The sequence below is a fragment of the Dicentrarchus labrax genome, unplaced genomic scaffold, assembly GCF_905237075.1.
Source record: "Dicentrarchus labrax unplaced genomic scaffold, dlabrax2021, whole genome shotgun sequence".
In the NCBI taxonomy this organism is placed as follows: domain Eukaryota; kingdom Metazoa; phylum Chordata; class Actinopteri; family Moronidae; genus Dicentrarchus; species Dicentrarchus labrax.
Genome location: NW_026136712.1, coordinates 1276130 through 1293972, shown reverse-complemented (window position 1 = coordinate 1293972; position 17843 = coordinate 1276130). Strand labels below are relative to the sequence as shown.

General features: G+C 41.0%; 2 protein-coding genes across 3 annotated transcripts in view; one reads left to right on the top strand and one right to left on the bottom strand.

Annotated features, from left to right (window-relative positions):
- Positions 1 to 365: 365 nt before the first annotated feature.
- LOC127373085 (C-reactive protein-like) lies at positions 366 to 2821 on the top strand. Its single transcript, XM_051417185.1, has 2 exons — positions 366 to 533; positions 2082 to 2821. Exons 1-2 carry the CDS (start codon positions 476 to 478, stop codon positions 2708 to 2710), a joined length of 687 nt encoding a protein of 228 aa, XP_051273145.1. The 5' UTR covers positions 366 to 475; the 3' UTR covers positions 2711 to 2821.
- A 523-nt stretch (positions 2822 to 3344) lies between these two features.
- The window catches only part of LOC127373061 (signal transducer and activator of transcription 5B), a 29900-nt gene continuing 15401 nt past the window's right edge, over positions 3345 to 17843 (bottom strand). The window contains exons 11-19 of one of the 2 annotated variants that reach the window (XM_051417144.1): positions 17211 to 17333; positions 16859 to 16951; positions 16022 to 16228; positions 15729 to 15823; positions 12009 to 12151; positions 11287 to 11442; positions 11038 to 11089; positions 10401 to 10508; positions 3345 to 9274 (exon numbers count right to left, since the gene is read on the bottom strand). In XM_051417144.1, the coding sequence (XP_051273104.1) occupies positions 9151 to 9274; positions 10401 to 10508; positions 11038 to 11089; positions 11287 to 11442; positions 12009 to 12151; positions 15729 to 15823; positions 16022 to 16228; positions 16859 to 16951; positions 17211 to 17333 (1101 nt within the window). In that variant the 3' untranslated portion in view covers positions 3345 to 9150. Of the gene's footprint in view, positions 9403 to 10400; positions 10509 to 11037; positions 11090 to 11286; positions 11443 to 12008; positions 12152 to 15728; positions 15824 to 16021; positions 16229 to 16858; positions 16952 to 17210; positions 17334 to 17843 lie in introns of both variants that reach the window. The other variant, XM_051417145.1, reaches the window with a different exon arrangement.

Here is a 17843-nt window from a genome sequence, read left to right as displayed (position 1 = left end):
GTAATGGCTGTTCAATAACCACAAAACACACATGCATCAGGTGACACCGCTTACATAACAGCTGATAACATAAAATTAAATCTGCATACAGTGCCAATTTTTTTTTTTAAAGATCTTTACTGAGATCACAGACTTCTAATATTGTATCTACAGTGTTAATTGGTTACATGTATTGATTAAATGTAATTAATTATGTGTCCCTGCAGTAGATCCTCCCAAATGTTACACACTGGACCTTTAATATACCGATTAGAAAAATCAAAATGAGATTGGGAACTTCCCTCCCCACCACACAAACACCCACACACACTTGGGCAACTTTAGTCTTTGTCCCTCAATAGTGAATCAATAGGTGAAATGTTGGAATAAACTATTTTGCAATTGGTCAGAAAGTGACTCCACCTCTTTTAAAATATTTATCAAGACAGCAAAAGTCCTATTTATGAATTATCTGGGACTCTGACATCCAGGGAACATGGAACAGCTTCTCTTTTTACTGGCCTTGCTCTGCACTGCTCATGCTGCTCAACAAGGTGAGACTGGCAACAACAGAATAGACAGAGCACTTAGTAAAAACAGGTGTACAGATGTGTTTCTGATCTGAAAGTAAAAGCACTATTTGTTGTATGTTCTGTCTGCTTCTGTGGATTGGATCACGGTAAGGTATGAAGTTCCTAAACCAAGTTGCCACTTTTTCGACATATGTGCTTTTCAATAAAATATTTGACGAATATTACTTTTGCAAAGCTCCTAATGTCTCTGTGATAATTCTGGCTGCAGTTTGTGGTTGCCTTAAATTGCATGGCATTATATAGAAAGGTTTCTATAATTGCTGTAGATTACAGAAGAGGAACCCCTGGATTAAACTACCTATAAAGTATCATCTAAAGCAGTAAAATGCAACATACACATTAATACAGCAGTAATATTAATCCAAAAACATCAGATATAGTGAAACACTGACAGGGAACGTTTTACTGCACTATGACCTTTAACTTACTAATTAACTTAATCTTAATTTTAATGGACGACCACCCACCTAGAGCCGAAGGATCTGTCCTAGGTTTCTGCCTTTTAACAGGCAGTTTTTCCTTGCCCTTGTTGCCAAGGTCTTGCTCATGGTGGTACTGTTGGGTCTCTGTAAATTATGTTATAAAGAGTTCGGTCTAGACCTGCTCTATTTGAAAAGTGTCCTGAGATAACTTCTGTTATGAGTTGGCGCTATACAAATAAAATTGAATTGAATTGAATTGAAATGAAAGTATATTTTGCTAACAATACTAGGGCTGCACGATATGGTATCGATTTCGATAATATTTTGATTAATTGTGCTACCCTAGACAATACGTATGTATTTTACTGAAGTAAGGTTGAATGTATGGCTTTTACTCATAGTGGAGTATTTTCAGTGTGGTATTAGTACGTTTACTGAATGATCTGAATACTTCTTCCAGCACTGTCATGTGTCACATGTCATGATATCTGTTTTTAATAGACCATATTCCTTTATACCATATTAATATTTAGACATTGACCCTAAAAGCATTTCAGACAGTGATACCTTTGAGTACTCTAACCTCCTGTACTGTGTTTCATCATGTGTTGCTGCTGTGTAAACAGTACAAGCCATTTAGACATACACTGAGCAAAGAGTGAAGCTTTGGTTTCAGATGTGGTGGGGACATAAAGATGTCAACAATTCAGCTCAATTCAGGGGTGCCCTGATAGCTCACCCGGTGCCCAGTGTACTAAGGCTGAGTCCCTGCTGCAGTGACACATGGGTTTGACTCCAAACTGTGGCCCTTTAGGGTGTCATCCTCTCTCGTTCCTTATCTAATAAAGTGAAAAAGGCCTTTCATTGCGTTGTCAAAGTTCAAAGTTGGAGATTTTAATAAGGGGCCTTACGGAGATTGACTCACTCCTGGAGCCAGGCTCAAGTGGCCAGTAGAGGAACTGCAGTCACCAAAGGGTGATCTACTTTCTCTAGTTTGGTAGAAGTGTATTCCAAGGTGTGTCAGTGCTATGTGATGTTACTGCTTGGTGTGTTTATAGTTCTGATTTCTCCTGCTTTTTCTTTACAGACCTTTCCGAGAAGGTTTTTACCTTCCCACTGGACAAGGGGGCAGCTGCAGTTAGGCTCACTGCCAGCATTGAGCAGCCCATCACAGCTTTGACTGTGTGCATGAGATTTTACTCCACACAGACCAGACCCCAGTCTCTGTTCTCTCTGGCAGTCCCGTCTGAGTCAAATGCCTTCCTGCTCTACAAGCCCTCTATGGGTGTATACAGGCTGCACATCAAGGGGACAGCTCTTGATATCAAAGGGCTGCCTGATAATACAGACGAATGGAACTCTGTTTGCTGGACGTGGGAGTCCTCCAGCGGCTTGACCACACTGTGGGTCAACGAAAAGCGAAGTGCAAGGAAAATTCTGGAGCGCAGAACCACTCTCAACGGCCCACCCAGTATAATTCTTGGTCAAGATCAAGACAGTTACGGTGGAGGCTTTGACCCAAATCAGTCCTTTGTAGGGGACATCACAGATGTCCACCTCTGGGACAGTGTCATCATACCCTGTGAAATTAGGTTCTATATGGAGGGTTATGCCTTCACTCCCGGAAACCTTCTCAACTGGAAAAACCTGCAGTACTCCACCAACGGCTCTGTGTACGTGGAGAGGAGTGACTTTGATAAACTCACATGCTATTAGACTGCAAAACAGTCAGCTGTGAGGTTTCAAAGTAAAACCAGATAATGTCTAAACAAATAAATGTGGTTTTAGCAGGATTAAAATAAAAAAATCTGTGTTAAATCATTTCAATCAGGAAAGAATTCATTCTGAATGAACAAATATACAGCATACTATATTATCCATAAATGACGATTTTTTTAATGAGGTCTCGACATTTCACATCCATTTCATTAGCAAGTTTCATAATAGTCTCGTTATGGATGATCTGCACAGAGAACAGGATCACACAAACATTATAAACATATATTTAACAAGCTGACCAAAGACACATGCACAGAAACAATGTTTTCATAATAATAGAATTCATCCAAACTAATTTATTGTATGTGTGAACTGGGAGAACTTTAAATTGACAATTGGGTTAATTTGGAAGCCGAGTGTGTAACATTAAGGAGGGTCAAAATCAAATATACCTATTAATATTATATTCCATTTCTGATAATAGATCCTCCTAAATGTTACACACTGGACCTTTAAAAATGCCTGTAGTTGCAGAAACACCCAAACATCAGATCGGACACTCAATAATACACTACTACAACTACTACTACAACACATTACAAATCAATGACAATAAACCACAATGGCACGATTATTTAGAAAAAGGTTTATTTTCATGTCCCGAATCCCAACATCCACCAAATTATAGCAAAAGATGGAAGTTCCCAAACAAGCCACAGACTGTACAGACGCCAGCAAACACACAGCGGCAGCAAGCTAAAAAAACGGAATTACATTGAAGACAAACATTAAAATACATTAAGTTGATCTGAAGACAAACACGAAGTCCAGGCGTACAGAGGAACTGTATAATCAAGAACATCAAATAACTGCTGGTGTGAGCATCAAAGTGCTTGTTCGCTTTTGCTGATTTAGTACACCATCAAAGTTTGTGTTTCAGCTTTTATTTAACAATCTAACAAAAAGGCAAGAGTAGCACGAGTTAGAAAACCGTCCTATCTACACTGGAGACATTTGGTTTATATGGACTCATTTACCTGCATTTCACAGTGACTTTTCCTGAGGTTTACTGTGTGAACTTTAATTATGGGTGAGTTTTGGCAAAGGTATTAGGCGTTACTTGGTCGAGGCTGGTAGTGCAGTGTTAGTGACAATGGCTTTAAAATTTCCTGTATGGGCAGTGCTGTCCCTTAACAATCCACAAGGCACAAGCAGATCTACAGAGCCCCGGTATCTCTAGACAAAGGACACATTTACTGAAGGTTTATTATTTCAAGATTGCTGAGAAAAAAGCTTTGTATATATGCAGAGCAAGGTTCAGCCTGGTCCTGAATGCATCGAATCTGGTTGCAGTTTCAGAAGAAGTGTTGAACACTTGTGACTGAAAGAAGTATAACAGTGTGAGGTAAGTGAATTCTCCCAAAGGAATGCAGTGAGTAGCTTGTGACACAGCACATACTGTACAGAGCTCTTAAGGTTCCAGTTCTCCGGTTCAAGTACCTAGTTTTGAACTGTTCAGAGCATTTCTACCAAAAATAAATTGGTTTGGAAACTGAAAAGCTGGTTCTGAGCTGGAACCACAAAATAGCAGGTTTTTCTTGGGAACCAAAGTGGGCTTGTCATGTTCTACAGGCCCTCTGTTGATGATGCATCCGATTACTATGGTTCCACTCAATTTGTTAAAAACGAGGGGCTGGTTTGCTAGATAGCACCAAGGTTCTAAGAATCTTGAGTAGAAACAGTTCAAGGACCAGAGCTAATGTGATTATTTATATTTATTGACAACATTCAACATTTTATTTAATATAAAAATAACTGAAAAGTCATTTGAATCCTCATGTCTCAAGTCAAGTAAAGAGTCTTTAACTTCCAATTCCATGTCAAGTCTCAAGTCATTAATTTTCTGTCGAGTCAAGTTGCAAGTGATCAAAACAGCGACCCAGTCGAAGTCCAAGTCACAATGACTCAAGGTGGTGTCATGGGGGCTTTTTGCTATGTTGACTATTCTGTTTTGAATATTTGTGTGGAAATCCATGGCCACAGATTGTAACAATGAAACTTTGTTTAAATGAAGTGTTCAGTTCTGTTAATGATTAGTCAAACGTATGTAATTTATACTCTGCTCTGATTGGCTGATGGTCACCATTATGTGCAGCACAAAGGTAAGACAGGTGTTACAGTATTCTATACTGTTTATTTATCTGTGCTTTTATTAGGTATAATTAACTAATTACACTACCTAACCCCCACCCCTTTTATTCAGAAGGTCAGAAGTCTTATTGTTGCAATGAATGAATCTTGACTGTGCATTTCTCTGCTTGCACACATTTCAAATCAGTATTTCTACTTTAGGTAAATGTCTGGCATTCCTTTTCATATTTCCAGGCTTACAATTTAAAACGAATCTCTAAAATATGTAACATACGCACTCCTCATAAACTGAATGAAGTTCTTTTCTGTGGTTTGTCTCGTAAGCAGTGCCAGGAAAAAATCCCTATTATATCCGACTCCATCAAAACCTGGCAGCGGGCTGGAAACTTGGGAAATTGGGATGTGAAATGGCATAAACATACACCAATTTTTAAAACAAATTACTCTGGTATGCTCCGTACCTCCTGGACAAAATGCATTCTCTTTCCCATAATATCAATAGCGAAGGTCTAAGATAATCCTCCATAGAAAATATAATTTACCATAACCACTTTCTTTTATCTACAGCTGAGGTCAGTTGTTGGAGCTTGTGGGGTTCGGTGGGAAGATGCTCTACCCATACATCCCCTCCTCAATTATATAATGAGTTAACCCAAAATTGAGGGCTTTGTATCTTATATGTACAAGAAGTTATGTGCTTGCCAATGGGTGTGACCAAGGTCTAGAATGTTGGCTTAAAAAACTGTCAGGAGTCGATCAAATGAAGAAGACTTTGCTGTGGCCCTCTCATCCTGAAACTACAACTATCAAATGATTAATTTCAAATGTAACAAATCTGACCCCTAGGGAAGGACCAGTTCCAGCTTTGTCCCACACCCATTTGCACATTACAACCTATTTGCATGTAATATGGCTGTGTCCAGATGTGTAGTATTTTTGGTCTAAAGTTTTATGGTAAGTTATTGAGTGAAATAATGACACATACACAAAACCTACCTTTACTGAGCTGTGGACTACAGTTTTTGTTCTTTGTCCTTTATAACTGATGTTTTGGGGGTTTTTTGATAAAGATTTGTGTGTTTTATTTTACCCACGTACCATGTAGGGTGGGGAAGGGAGGAGGGGGAGCTTTAACTGCAGGGGCAAATAAGAGCCCTTTGGTGGGCCTTTGGTGAATGCTTGTATATTTATGTTAAAATGATAGTTAAAATTTTAGTAGCATATCACAGATGTATGTGAAGGCAGACAATTCTCTGTCAATCTAACCTCCAGGACTGAAAAAAAAAAAAAAAAAAAATATATAGGACAAACATTTAGCAAGACACTAAGCATTCACTGACTACAGACTACAACATCTGTATTCAGTAAATTCTGGTACAGTGACATAACGTGATAGAACTGATCTGACATTTTACATTTTAATGTGACAATATTTACTGCTCTTGACATTGAAGTCTAATTTGATTAGGCTGGTAAACTACGAGGGTACATTTGGGGTTAAAATCAGTGAGCAGTTACTGACTTCATGAGACTAAACGATAGCACCTACTGTAAAATTTTAACATTTTGCTGTAAGGCAGTGCAGCACAAGAGCATCAGAGAATGGGTGTAATAGAAGCAATTAAGAAACAATGTTATACAAGAAGCACCAAACCATTGCGGTTACAAATTTGAAATTAAACTATCAGAACTTAAAACCAGACTATGAAACCTTTAAAAGAAGAAATAAAAAGTTGAAGTCATACTTAAACCCACCCTTGTTGAGGACAACCGGTCAGGGGTTGGACTGGAATTGATCTTACAAAACATCTATGATCCCATCCCTCTCCCTAAGAATTACAGCCTCAGGTGACTGAACAAATCACTTGGCTTACCTGACACCACGTGCTGGTGCATTAATCAGTACACGGTCTTAAAAGTGACCTGGCCAGTTTGTCATATAGTTCAATATCATCAGATAGTTAAACCTCAGATAAACCATGTGGGGCACTAGGGTTTAAAAGCTATCCTGTGGAGTTTTCTTGTAAACAAAGTTTCCGTTTCAATCATCAGAACACACAGTGTGTATTCCTGAGAGCTAACTATTTCTGTCCTTGTAAAACACTTTATTTACTACTTATTTAATTTAGCATTTTGAAACATTCCTGCCTTTGCTGGCACATTAGTGCATCTCTTGGGCCAGTATAATAGCATGAAAACATTGAGATTTGTGCATCGTAGGGCTGTCGCACTAACTGCAATAATGAATAGGGCTTATGTATTTATTATTATATATCACATTGCTTACAGTATCGCAATATACTGAATTGTAACCCCTGTATAGTGATTGCATCACCAGATCTTTGCCAATACACTGCTCAAATAATCAAATACTGCTGTATTGACAAGCCAACCACATGTGATATCACATCGTCACATCATTATCAGAATTTGTTTTGTAAGATGGGAAAGCAGCTAGGCAGAAGAAACTTGACACGACAGAAGCGCTATCGAAAACACAGTGCTACTCCGTGTTAGGGGTGTAAGAAAATATTGATACACTTGAGTAAAGCAATATTTTGTTTTTTGATATTGTATCGATTCTCACTCTGTATTGATTTTTATGTTTAAACCCCCAACTGCTAGATAGCAGGGCTATAAGTGTAAACTGAGGGCTGTGATGTTGGATGTTAAAGGGACTGTAATAAAAAATTAAAAAACACATGATTTGTGACATCACAAATAGTTTGACAGTCATCCTGGTCCAGTATGCAACTTGTACAGTGTGATGTAGGAACCAGTGCACATCCACTGTGAATGGACTTTACAGTGAATTAAGTAGGAGACATCTTGTGTCCAGCAGGAAAACTTTAGAAATATATATCCATAGATATGTATATCCATAGACTTTTTAATGAAGTAGAAGGAGTAGATTATTTTTTAAGGATTTTAATGTGTAATTTATACTTTTTTTTGCAAAAAGAAATACACATTTTTCTAAGCAGGCCACTTGTATGTCTTAAATAATAAATGTCTGTTAAATAACTGGTGAACTTATTTCTGCTGAAAGCCACCACAGACCCAGGAGGAGGGAGAGTGCAGGTGATTAGTACAAGCAAGTGCTGAGATTAAACAATACCCCACTGTGCTCCTTCCAAAGTAATTTAATTTAATTTAAAAAAAGGCATACTGCATGCCGTGCTGTTGAGCAACCCTAAAACACAGCAGGAGATATAACTTCAGTGCGACAGCCATACTGCATTATATCACCTACACACTGCAACAGAATGGGGGCCCATTCATAAAAACATTAGTGCTACTAGTGGTCAAGAACTCCACAGGATACCTTTAAGTCGAACTTCAGTTAAACCAGGAGTGCAACAGCTTTAAGTTAAAGTTCAGTAGCCACAGCAGCTGGGTTTAAGTAAATCACCGGTGAAGTTTCAACTTCAGCCTCAGGAAACTGGGGTATCTGATTGTTTCAACGAATCCCATCCTAAAGCTTAAGCCACTGCTCAGCTAATGATAGAGCAACAGCTCCAATGTACCTGACTGGGAGACATTTTTCCTGCTTGTTGCTTGCTCATTCAGGTCACCTAATGAGCATGTGCTTAAAGCAACAGACTCAAGAAAATCTTTGGAGATGGAGGAAAATTCTATTTGCTATCGTCTAGTATAAATACTACTTGTGGTCACAGTGTCTGATGTTCAGCTGAAGTTACATAGTCTTACTTTAAGTCATTTTAAAGAATATTCTGGATTATCAAGATACTAATAATGAGTGACAAATATTCCCTGTAATAGAGATGAGATAGGATTTGTCAGCATTTAGTCACATTAACAACTGTTAACTGTGAATTTTAAGAGGAAGCTAGTCTACTGTGGATTTTTATGCAAAAGTCTCCCAGTGCCAGCTAAAAGCTCATCATCAGGCACATATGAATGCAAAGCTGGCATAAAAACTAATTATCTGTTTTGTATAAAAATCTCATTGACCCAAACCAGCTACACACGACAGCCCTGAGAAACTATGATAAGCGGGAGAGGACAACACCAGCCAGTAACACTGACTCTTGATGGTAGGTGACACTTTGGTCTGCTCATGAATAGCTGTGTACTTGCCTGTGGGCAGCTAAAACTGAAGATGAATAGTGAATTGTGTCCCTGTGGATCTACCACAGAAACTGATAAAGATGGGACATTTCTTGCCGTAGCTGCTGTCCAGTAGAAATGAGAATAGAAGTGTGGGTGTTTGTGTTAAAAGATGGAGAAGACCAGAGAGCGTGTGGCAGGTTCAGGTTTCAGGTTCAGGAGTGCTGACTGCTCCACTGGTTGGCCATAGGCCTGCTGAGCAGCTCCTCCACGTGGCGGGCCACGTCCATCGTGTCGTCCAGGTCAAAGTCTCCATCTGCATCCAACATGGCATCACTCCTGAGGGCAGAGACAGACACCGCAATTTCATGGAGGAGTTTCTAGAGCTGACACCCTCTGGTCGGTTGGTTGATATGCTCTTATCCGGCCAAATTTTCATTGGTCAGACAATCGCTGGTGTTACATTCCTAAGGAGAAAAGCACTTCTTAATCTATTATTTTTGAGGGGGAGGGACATATGCAGATCTGATGCATTTCATTTTTGAGTGTTGGATATATTGTTTGAAATATTAAATAAATTGATTATGTATGAAAATAAAAGTCAAATATATTTTACTCAATGAATCTGGTTCTGTTTTAATAATGGTATGGTTTAATAGACAATACATCAGAAAGTCAGAACACGCCCGTTTGACATCACCCCACTTTAACTGGAGGTCTGGAGACTGCAGGACTTAACTTACTGAACATTTATTCAGCTCCAAACTAACTGACACAATGTCAAATAACCAGCAACAATGTCAACATTAGCCACGGCCTAAGAGGAGCCTCAAGTTTATTTTACTACAGACCGCTTTCTTAACAAGGGCTAAGAAAGGGCTCGTAACAAAGGTTCAAGGTGAATGATGGATTGATAACATTACGGACTGTCCGTGACCCGACTTCAAACTTAAAAAAAAATGCCATGTTTTATGTTGTTTGTTTTATTGTTGTTGTTTATCTTGCTGAACTTTGCTTTAGCATGTTGCTAAGTGGCTACTGCCTCTGGCTGGGGGAAGTTGGACTAATGTAGTAATATTGAGGGACAGTGGAGACAAACTGTGTGAACGTTAAGCCTCATTTGAACTAAAAAAATGAGAGTAGCAGGTTGGTTGCCAAAATCATTTTTTTCCTGGAACTAGCCATTTATAATGTCAGCTAGCAGGTAGACAGCGCTCAGTGCACCTTGGTCGATTTAGTTTACCTACCTTGACGCTCCCAACAGTGACCGTGAATCAAAAAATTTAAAGCTCTGTAAAAGTGAGCTGGAGATTCAGCTGACAATTATCTTTAGGTTTGTCACTACAAGTGATCCTTTTCACATTGTTATCACATTATTTGATATATTGTTATTATTAGTATTATCATTATAGAAGTATTATTGTCTTAAATAAATAGAGTAAATGAGGTAATAGAGTGAGCTTACATAGAAGGGTAGGCACCAAAGTTGTTGGGGTGGCTCACGGAGGGAGAGGCTGTCTGGTCCATGAATGCGGAAGTTCCTCCGCTGGGCTCAGGGTTCGGGGTGGTGAATCTACCAGAGACATATATACCACACATTACCATCACATGTCTGCAACAGGCCTACTGACTGACATCTTATAATAATGCATAATGATAATGATAACCAATCCATAATAATGGAACCAGACTGATATAGGATTTTTGAAGCCAATACCAACTTAAGAGGGAAAAATTCAGTGTTTTTGAGCTGGAATGAAAATGGACCATTTTGACCATGTGGATCATATGTGTATATTGTACAATATTGCCAACTGGTATATTGGTATTGTCTTGAAAAAAATAACAGAATGAATCCCAGAGTCACGCTTTCACTTCAAATTACTTGTACAGTATGCGAAACACACCCCATAAAAAGGACAGAAGTGGTTATATACAGCATATTTGAGACCTCCTTAGATGTGTGAACGCATCGTCTTTTTAGGATTCAAATATCAAATCCACACTAAACCTCCAGAACTGGCTTCTTATTCAGTCCTGTCTGTTTAAAGTGATTTAGGTTTCCTGTCGCAGTTTTGGAAAAGAGAAAAAAGACAACTTACTCTGGCACAACTTGTTTGATCTGTGGTTTTACGTATCCATCCACTGCTTTTGCTGCAAGAGAGACATACTGCCTTAAAAACTATATATTTCAGAGTTCTTTAAACTTTACAGTGTCGTCTATGTAGGCCACTGAGTAAGTTATTAAAAAAACAAGTTAATGTCAAGAAAGTATTATTCACTTCCCAGATGTGTGTATTTAGCTCATGGCAGTGATGTGTTGAACCCAAAGATATAGTGCTGATACATACAGAGTGGAGGGGTGTAGTACTTTGCGAAGACCTCATCTTTGAGCCGGTTAGGGTAGAGAAACAGAAGGTGGTTAAGGTCACTGATGCGGTCGGCCAGGGAGCGAATGGAGAAGTCCTTGGTTGTATAAGGCAACAGATTCCAGACCAGCCTCTCACCTAGCCAAAGACACAGACAGCCAAGAATTACAGCCACTGTATTCACCAAGGCTCACCCTCAGTGTAAAAGAAGAAGGGGGGAAAGGCACATTTTATTAATCCCTGGCTGTGTTCAAAATCACACACACTAATGTACTATTCATACCAAATATGATGTCAAATTGAGTATGTAGTGTGTTTTGTTATTTAGTGTCAACGAGATATTAGAGATTCGAAACTCTGAGTATATGGTGTGAGTTTCTTGCACAGACTCCACCGCCTGAAAATACATTGTGTTTCTTCATACTGATCAATGGCATACTGCGAGGAGGACGGTATTACTTCACCATTAAATTCACTTGTGTATACTTGAATATTAGCAGTTTGACGAAAATTGAAGGTGAAATCGAAAATGTCCCGCTCACAGACCCCTCTTGCAACCCACAGTCATACAGACCAGCAACATTTTTGTCTTCTGCATCGTATTTATTCTGTTTAATGTACATAGCCATAGACAAACGCTAAAATAGTATCATCATCCTTCTCCTCCTTTTCTTTCTTTTCTTAAAAGCACAGCAGCTTGGTACCTGGTTTGTTGGGATTCTCAGCTACCCAGGCGATGGTGATGCCTCCAATCTCAGAGTCACTGAAGCGTAACAGGAAGGTTCCGTTGGGTTTGGACAGCAGCATGTCCTGTGCTTGCTGCTTGTTAACAAAGCCCAGGATAGCCCTGTAAACACACATATTCACACACCATGTGAGCCAGTGCACCTGAGGGCATTTTATTCCTTATATGCTATATTTGAATCAATTCGTCAAGGTTAAAAAAAGCATGAGACTCCCTATACAGTAAATTAATCAAAACCAGACGATTTCACCAATAAGGCTCAGAACGCAACACACCCGAATGTCTGATCAAACTGTCGGTGGACAAGTTGCATTGTGGGTAATGTAGGCATCAGGTTTTGACAAGGAAGAAGAGAAAAGAAGATCTCACTGGTTCTGCTGCATTGATTTGATTTCCGACAAAGGAGGAGTGTGATCATAACCAGGTTTAGATTTACTGATGGACACATTAGACTGTCGTGTTACTTTTAGCTAACCGCTAACTGCTGCTAACTGCTAATGGACTGGGAGCTCAAGGCACCGGCACTCCCTGCAGTCCGGGCAAAGTCACCTTCTTTCTTCTAGAATGGCGCCGGTGACAACGGCAGCCTGTCATGGCTGCTCCATTGTTGTAGTTTTAGTGTGTTTTCAGTGCGTTTTTTTTTTTTTTTTAACAGTTTTCTTACTTTCTTACTACTTTGTTCACGTTGCCTAAATACTTTTTCTGCATTTTTGAGCACTTTTTATTTTTTGTTTACACTGGTCTCCATGGTGATGGCGAGTCACATTGTACGTCCATATTATCTGCCACAGGAATTTCCCAGTGTTATCGCCATCACTGTCTATATTCCTCCATCTGGGAAAGCAGAAGCAGCGTGTGACGTCATCCACACTGTGACTGCAGGACTACAAACGAAACACCCGGAGGCCTTCATCATAATCACACTGGACTTCAACCACGTTTCTCTCTCATCCACACTCCCAACCTTCCACCAGTTTGTCACATGTACCACCAGAGACAATAAGACCTTGGACCTGCTGTACGCAAATGTTAAAGATGAGTACAGCTCCACTGCCCTGCCACCACTGGGCAGGTCAGACCACAACTTAGTCCGGCTCTCACCATCATACAAGCCTGTGGTTCAGAAACAACCAGTCACAGTGAAGACAGTGAGGAAATGGTCTCCTGAGGCCATAGAAACACTGCGTGGAGCGCTGGAGGCACACCGACTGGGATGCTCTGTATGAGCCACACAGGGAGGACATTGATGGCATTACTGACCGTATCTCTGAGTACATTTGGTTCTGCACTGACAACTCCATCCCCTCCAAGGAGGTCCCATGCTACCCAAACAACAAACCGTGGGTAACCGGCAACCTGAAGACCCTTCTCAATGAGAAGAAGAGGGTCTTTAGATCAGGGGACACTCAAGCGTGTACAAAGAGACCTCAAACACAGCATCAGGGGGGTAAGGATGCATACAGGAGAAAACTGAAGGACAAACTGGAGAACAACAACACCAGAGACGTATGGAGTGGGATGAGAGAGATCATCGGCTTTCAGGGGAGAGGTCGGGGTGCAGCTGAGGGGAATGAGTTGAACCAGTTCTTCAACAGGTTTAACCTCAGCTCCCCCACCCCTGGCAGCCCCTCTACTGCTCCTCTGAGCAACAACCCCAGGACACTCCCACAGCCCTCACAGCCCCCACAGCCCCCTACCACCTCCTGCAGCAGACACCTCTCTGTATCAACCTTGTCATCCCCACCCCCCAATCTGACACCCACTACAGACCCTGGCACATCTCCCACCACCTCCCAGACTGGACTTTATATCACAGTCAGCCAAGTGAGGAGAGAGCTGGAGAGGCTCAAACAGAGGAAAGCTGCTGCACCGGACCACATCAGCCCTCGAGTACTGAAAGCATGTTCCAGCCAGCTCTGTGGAGTTTTCCAGCACCTCTTCAACCTGAGCCTACACCTTCAGAGAGTGCCAGGTGTCACACTAGACAACAAACTGGACTGGTCCACAAACTCAGGGGCCATCTACAAGAAGGGCATGAGCTAGCTTTACTTCCTGAGGAGGCTCAGGTCCTTCAAAGTCTGCAACAGGATGCTGCAGATGTTTTATCAGTCTGTTGTGGCGAGCACCATCTTCTTTGCTGCAATGTCCTGGGGTACGGGCATCAAGGCAAAGGAAGACAAAAGACTGAACAAACTCATTAAGAAGGCCGAGTCTGTTGTTGGCTCTAAGCTTGTCACCCTGGAGGAGGTGGTGGAGGAGAGGATGTTGGCAAAACTGCTGGCAATTAGGGATGGGGCCGATGCGATCCCATATCGGTATCGGGACCGATACCAGCGTAATTCACGTATCGGAATTTCCCGATCCAACCTGCGCAGATTTCCGATATCCATGAGCCATGTCTGCGTTAACGTTGTCTGCTGAAATGACTCCACAGGTGATTCCTGCCGGCCAGTCTGCTAGCTGGCTGCAAACTGTGGAATGGATTTCCTGAACGGAGGCGCGGCTCAATTAGACAGAGAGAGTTATGAGACACGCCCCGCTCAGGAAATCCATTCCGCAGTTTGCAGCCAGCTAGCAGGATAGCATTGAGCAGCATTGTGGCTAGCCAACATGTCCGCTGTGTGGAAATACTTTACACTGGAAACACCGCAGAGCAAGACAGCAAAATGCAATGTTTGCAAAGCCGTAATTCAGAGAGGCGGAAGCGCTCTCGCGTCGTACAACACTACGAACACAATCAAACCTTTCAAAAAAAAAGCACCACACGAAACAGCACGAGGATTTTTTAGGCGAGCTGTCAGGAATCACTTCTGGAGTCATTACAAAAACAAGTTAAACTCCAGGCAGACAACGGGAAAGCTAAAGGGATTAGAGTGTGTGTGTGTGTGTGTGCGTTTGTGTGTGCGCGTGCGTGCGTGTGTAAGATGTTTACAGTTATTGCACTTTTCTTATATTTCAGATAATTGACATTTTAAAACCTTGATTTATTGATACTACAAGAGCCAGTGTACTTGATCTGTGCTGTTCAGATGCACACTGTTTTATTGATAGTGTGTGTGTAAGATGTTTACACTTATTGCACTTTTATTATATTTCAAGACTCAAATATTTGACATTTGGGGAATTTAATAAATATTGACATGACAATAAATTTGAAACCCTTACAGTTGCATATTTGTTTTCAGAATGGGATTTTTCCTGTTAACAGGATTTCCTGTTTTTCTGACTTCCTTTTCTGACCTTATGCTTACCTCAAGTTGCCTTTTGGGACATACATGCAGACATACGTACATATCATACTTGGCTGTTGAGGAGTTTATTCATATTATCTCATATAAAATCAACAATAATGATAATAATAATATTAAAGAAAACAGAGCTCTGGTATCGGAATAGTATCGGTATCGGCCGATATCCAAATTCAGGTATCGGGATCGGAAGTGAAAAAATGTGGATCGGTGCATCCCTACTGGCAATCATGAACAATCCCTCCCACGCCCTCCACACAACACTGGAAAAGCTAAAGAGCAGCTTCAGCAACAGACTCATTCAACCCCACTGCTCTAAGGAACGATATAGAAAATCATTCCTCCCCTCTGCAATAATTAATAATAATTGACTCTGAATCAGCTGCTATAACATTATAATTTAGAATTTAGAAAGGCAGCATAATTATTACCCATCATTCCAGTGGGGCTTGAGATGTTTCTTCATGAGCTCAACCACTCCATCAAACCATTGCCAGAAGGTGAAGTTGCGTCCAGGTAAGCTCTCCTGTATAAATTAAACATACTCCATCAGTATGTTTACATGCACACACAAAGCCAGGATACTATGGTGGTTAGTAAGACTATTTATGCTAGTTTATGCGTGTGTGTGTGTGTGTGTGTGTGTGTGTGTGTGTGTGTGTGTGTGTGTGTCAGTGGCAGAAGAAGCTCTGTACAGTTAGCTGTGGAAACGAGCTGGCCTCACCCGGTTGAACTGGGCCCAGGATATGGTCATGTTGCGGTAGTCCTCAGGGTTGTTGCTGCTGCTTGTAAAAGCCTTCTGTGCCAGGAAGACCAGGTTATCCTCCGACAGGCCACGCCCGCTGTGCATCTCTGCCTTGTACTTCATGTCGAGGGCCTCACACAGCTGCGGCCACAGCACCTTGTCTGGTACGATGAACGGGACCCTGCCCTGAGGAGACGAGGAAGGGAGGTAAACACAGGACATGCCATGGAGTCATTGCTGGAAGCAGATTGACGCGGCTGAGAATTTTAATGCGTTTGATAGTGCTGTCCGTGGTGCTGAAGTAGCAGACAGATTTGTAAGAGTCTTTTTCGCTCAGTCCTTGTCTCAGTTGCAGTTTGTGTGTTCATAGTAATGATGGATCATGACACCCAGTGCAACAGTGTGGCTCACTGATGTGTTTTTAAGTTAACGTAAGTAATAGAGCTCTATGGGACACACTTTGACACACACACACACACACACACACACACACACACACACACACACAGTACTAGCAGGATACATTCACTGTTAGTTCAGCACATGGGATTACTGATAACAAGAAAATATAGAATATGACAAGATTTATCATTTAACAGCTTATTATACTATGATCTGGATCAATTATAATTGGCTGCAGGGTGTCTATTAATGCCTGATAAAGGAGTGCAGTCCTTCAGTGCCTCATACTCTGAACAACACAGGATGACAACTGTAATACACAAGCCCCTACACTGCCCCTCTGAACTTACTGATACTTTGTATAAATGATACAGCGATGCAGAAAAGGGCCATTGTGGCAAAAGGTCAACTTACTGGCTCAGCAAAGGCGTTGTCCCACAAGACTGTTGCTGTGGCATTGTTGTCCTGACTGCCGTGGACAATCACTACCACAGGCAGCGATAAGGTCTGCAGGTTACAGACACAAGAAGAGGGATTAAAGAGGCTTGGTTTCACTAAAATGATCAATTATTAATTAATGTTTCATGCTAGAACATATTCTTAGTCAAAGCCAACAACTCTAGCTCTCTGGTATTTAAAGTCTTCCGAAGGAGACAAAGACAGTGGCCAAGGAGTAAAGCTGACCATTTAATAACCAAACAAAATTCCCAGTGCTGTTCAGCTCTTATTCAAAGGTATAAAAAGGTCAAAAGTCCCATCTGATTACTTTGACATGGAAGACCAGCTCATTGCCCCCCACGCTGAACTGTGATTCAAACAGAACTGTGAACTTCTCCTCCGTCACCGACTCAGCACCTCGCCGGTCTGAACGCTTGATCCGCTTCAGTGACTGTAAACACAGACACACATGCAGCAAAGATCACATGAGAAGTGATTAGAGACACATTCCTTCTTTACAATGAACATAGCCAGTGAAGTGCATTCTGAAAAAACTGAGCTTATATACACTGAAGATGCTCTACTGTGTTTACACCGATCTGCTTGTTTGATGAGCTGAGAGGAATAATCAGGCTTTAGATACTTACAGTATGTGCTACAGGGATCAGTTCATTGTTAGTTTTCATGGAATTTGTTGATAACAACATACAATAACACTAGCTTTATCCTTCATTCTCTCATTTTGTTAAATATTCCAACTGAATTCTCTATACCACTTCTAATAATGTTTGGAGTATGTACTGCATTCACTCATTGAAAAATAACAAAATGAGACTGTATGACATACTGTACACAGTTAGCATTGAGTTTAAATCATTCAGTTTTTGAGTTTTGTGTTGGTGGACCTTACTGTCCTTCAATGCAATGTACCAAAAAAATGGAGCTGGTCAGTCGAAAAGTG

Excerpts from the sequence above, each read along its gene's own strand:
- LOC127373085 (XM_051417185.1), top strand. The coding sequence starts at position 476 with ATGGAACAGCTTCTCTTTTTACTGGCCTTGCTCTGCACTGCTCATGCT. Across the intron at positions 534-2,081 it reads TGCTCATGCTGCTCAACAAG|ACCTTTCCGAGAAGGTTTTT; the intron begins GTGAGACTGGCA and ends TTTTCTTTACAG.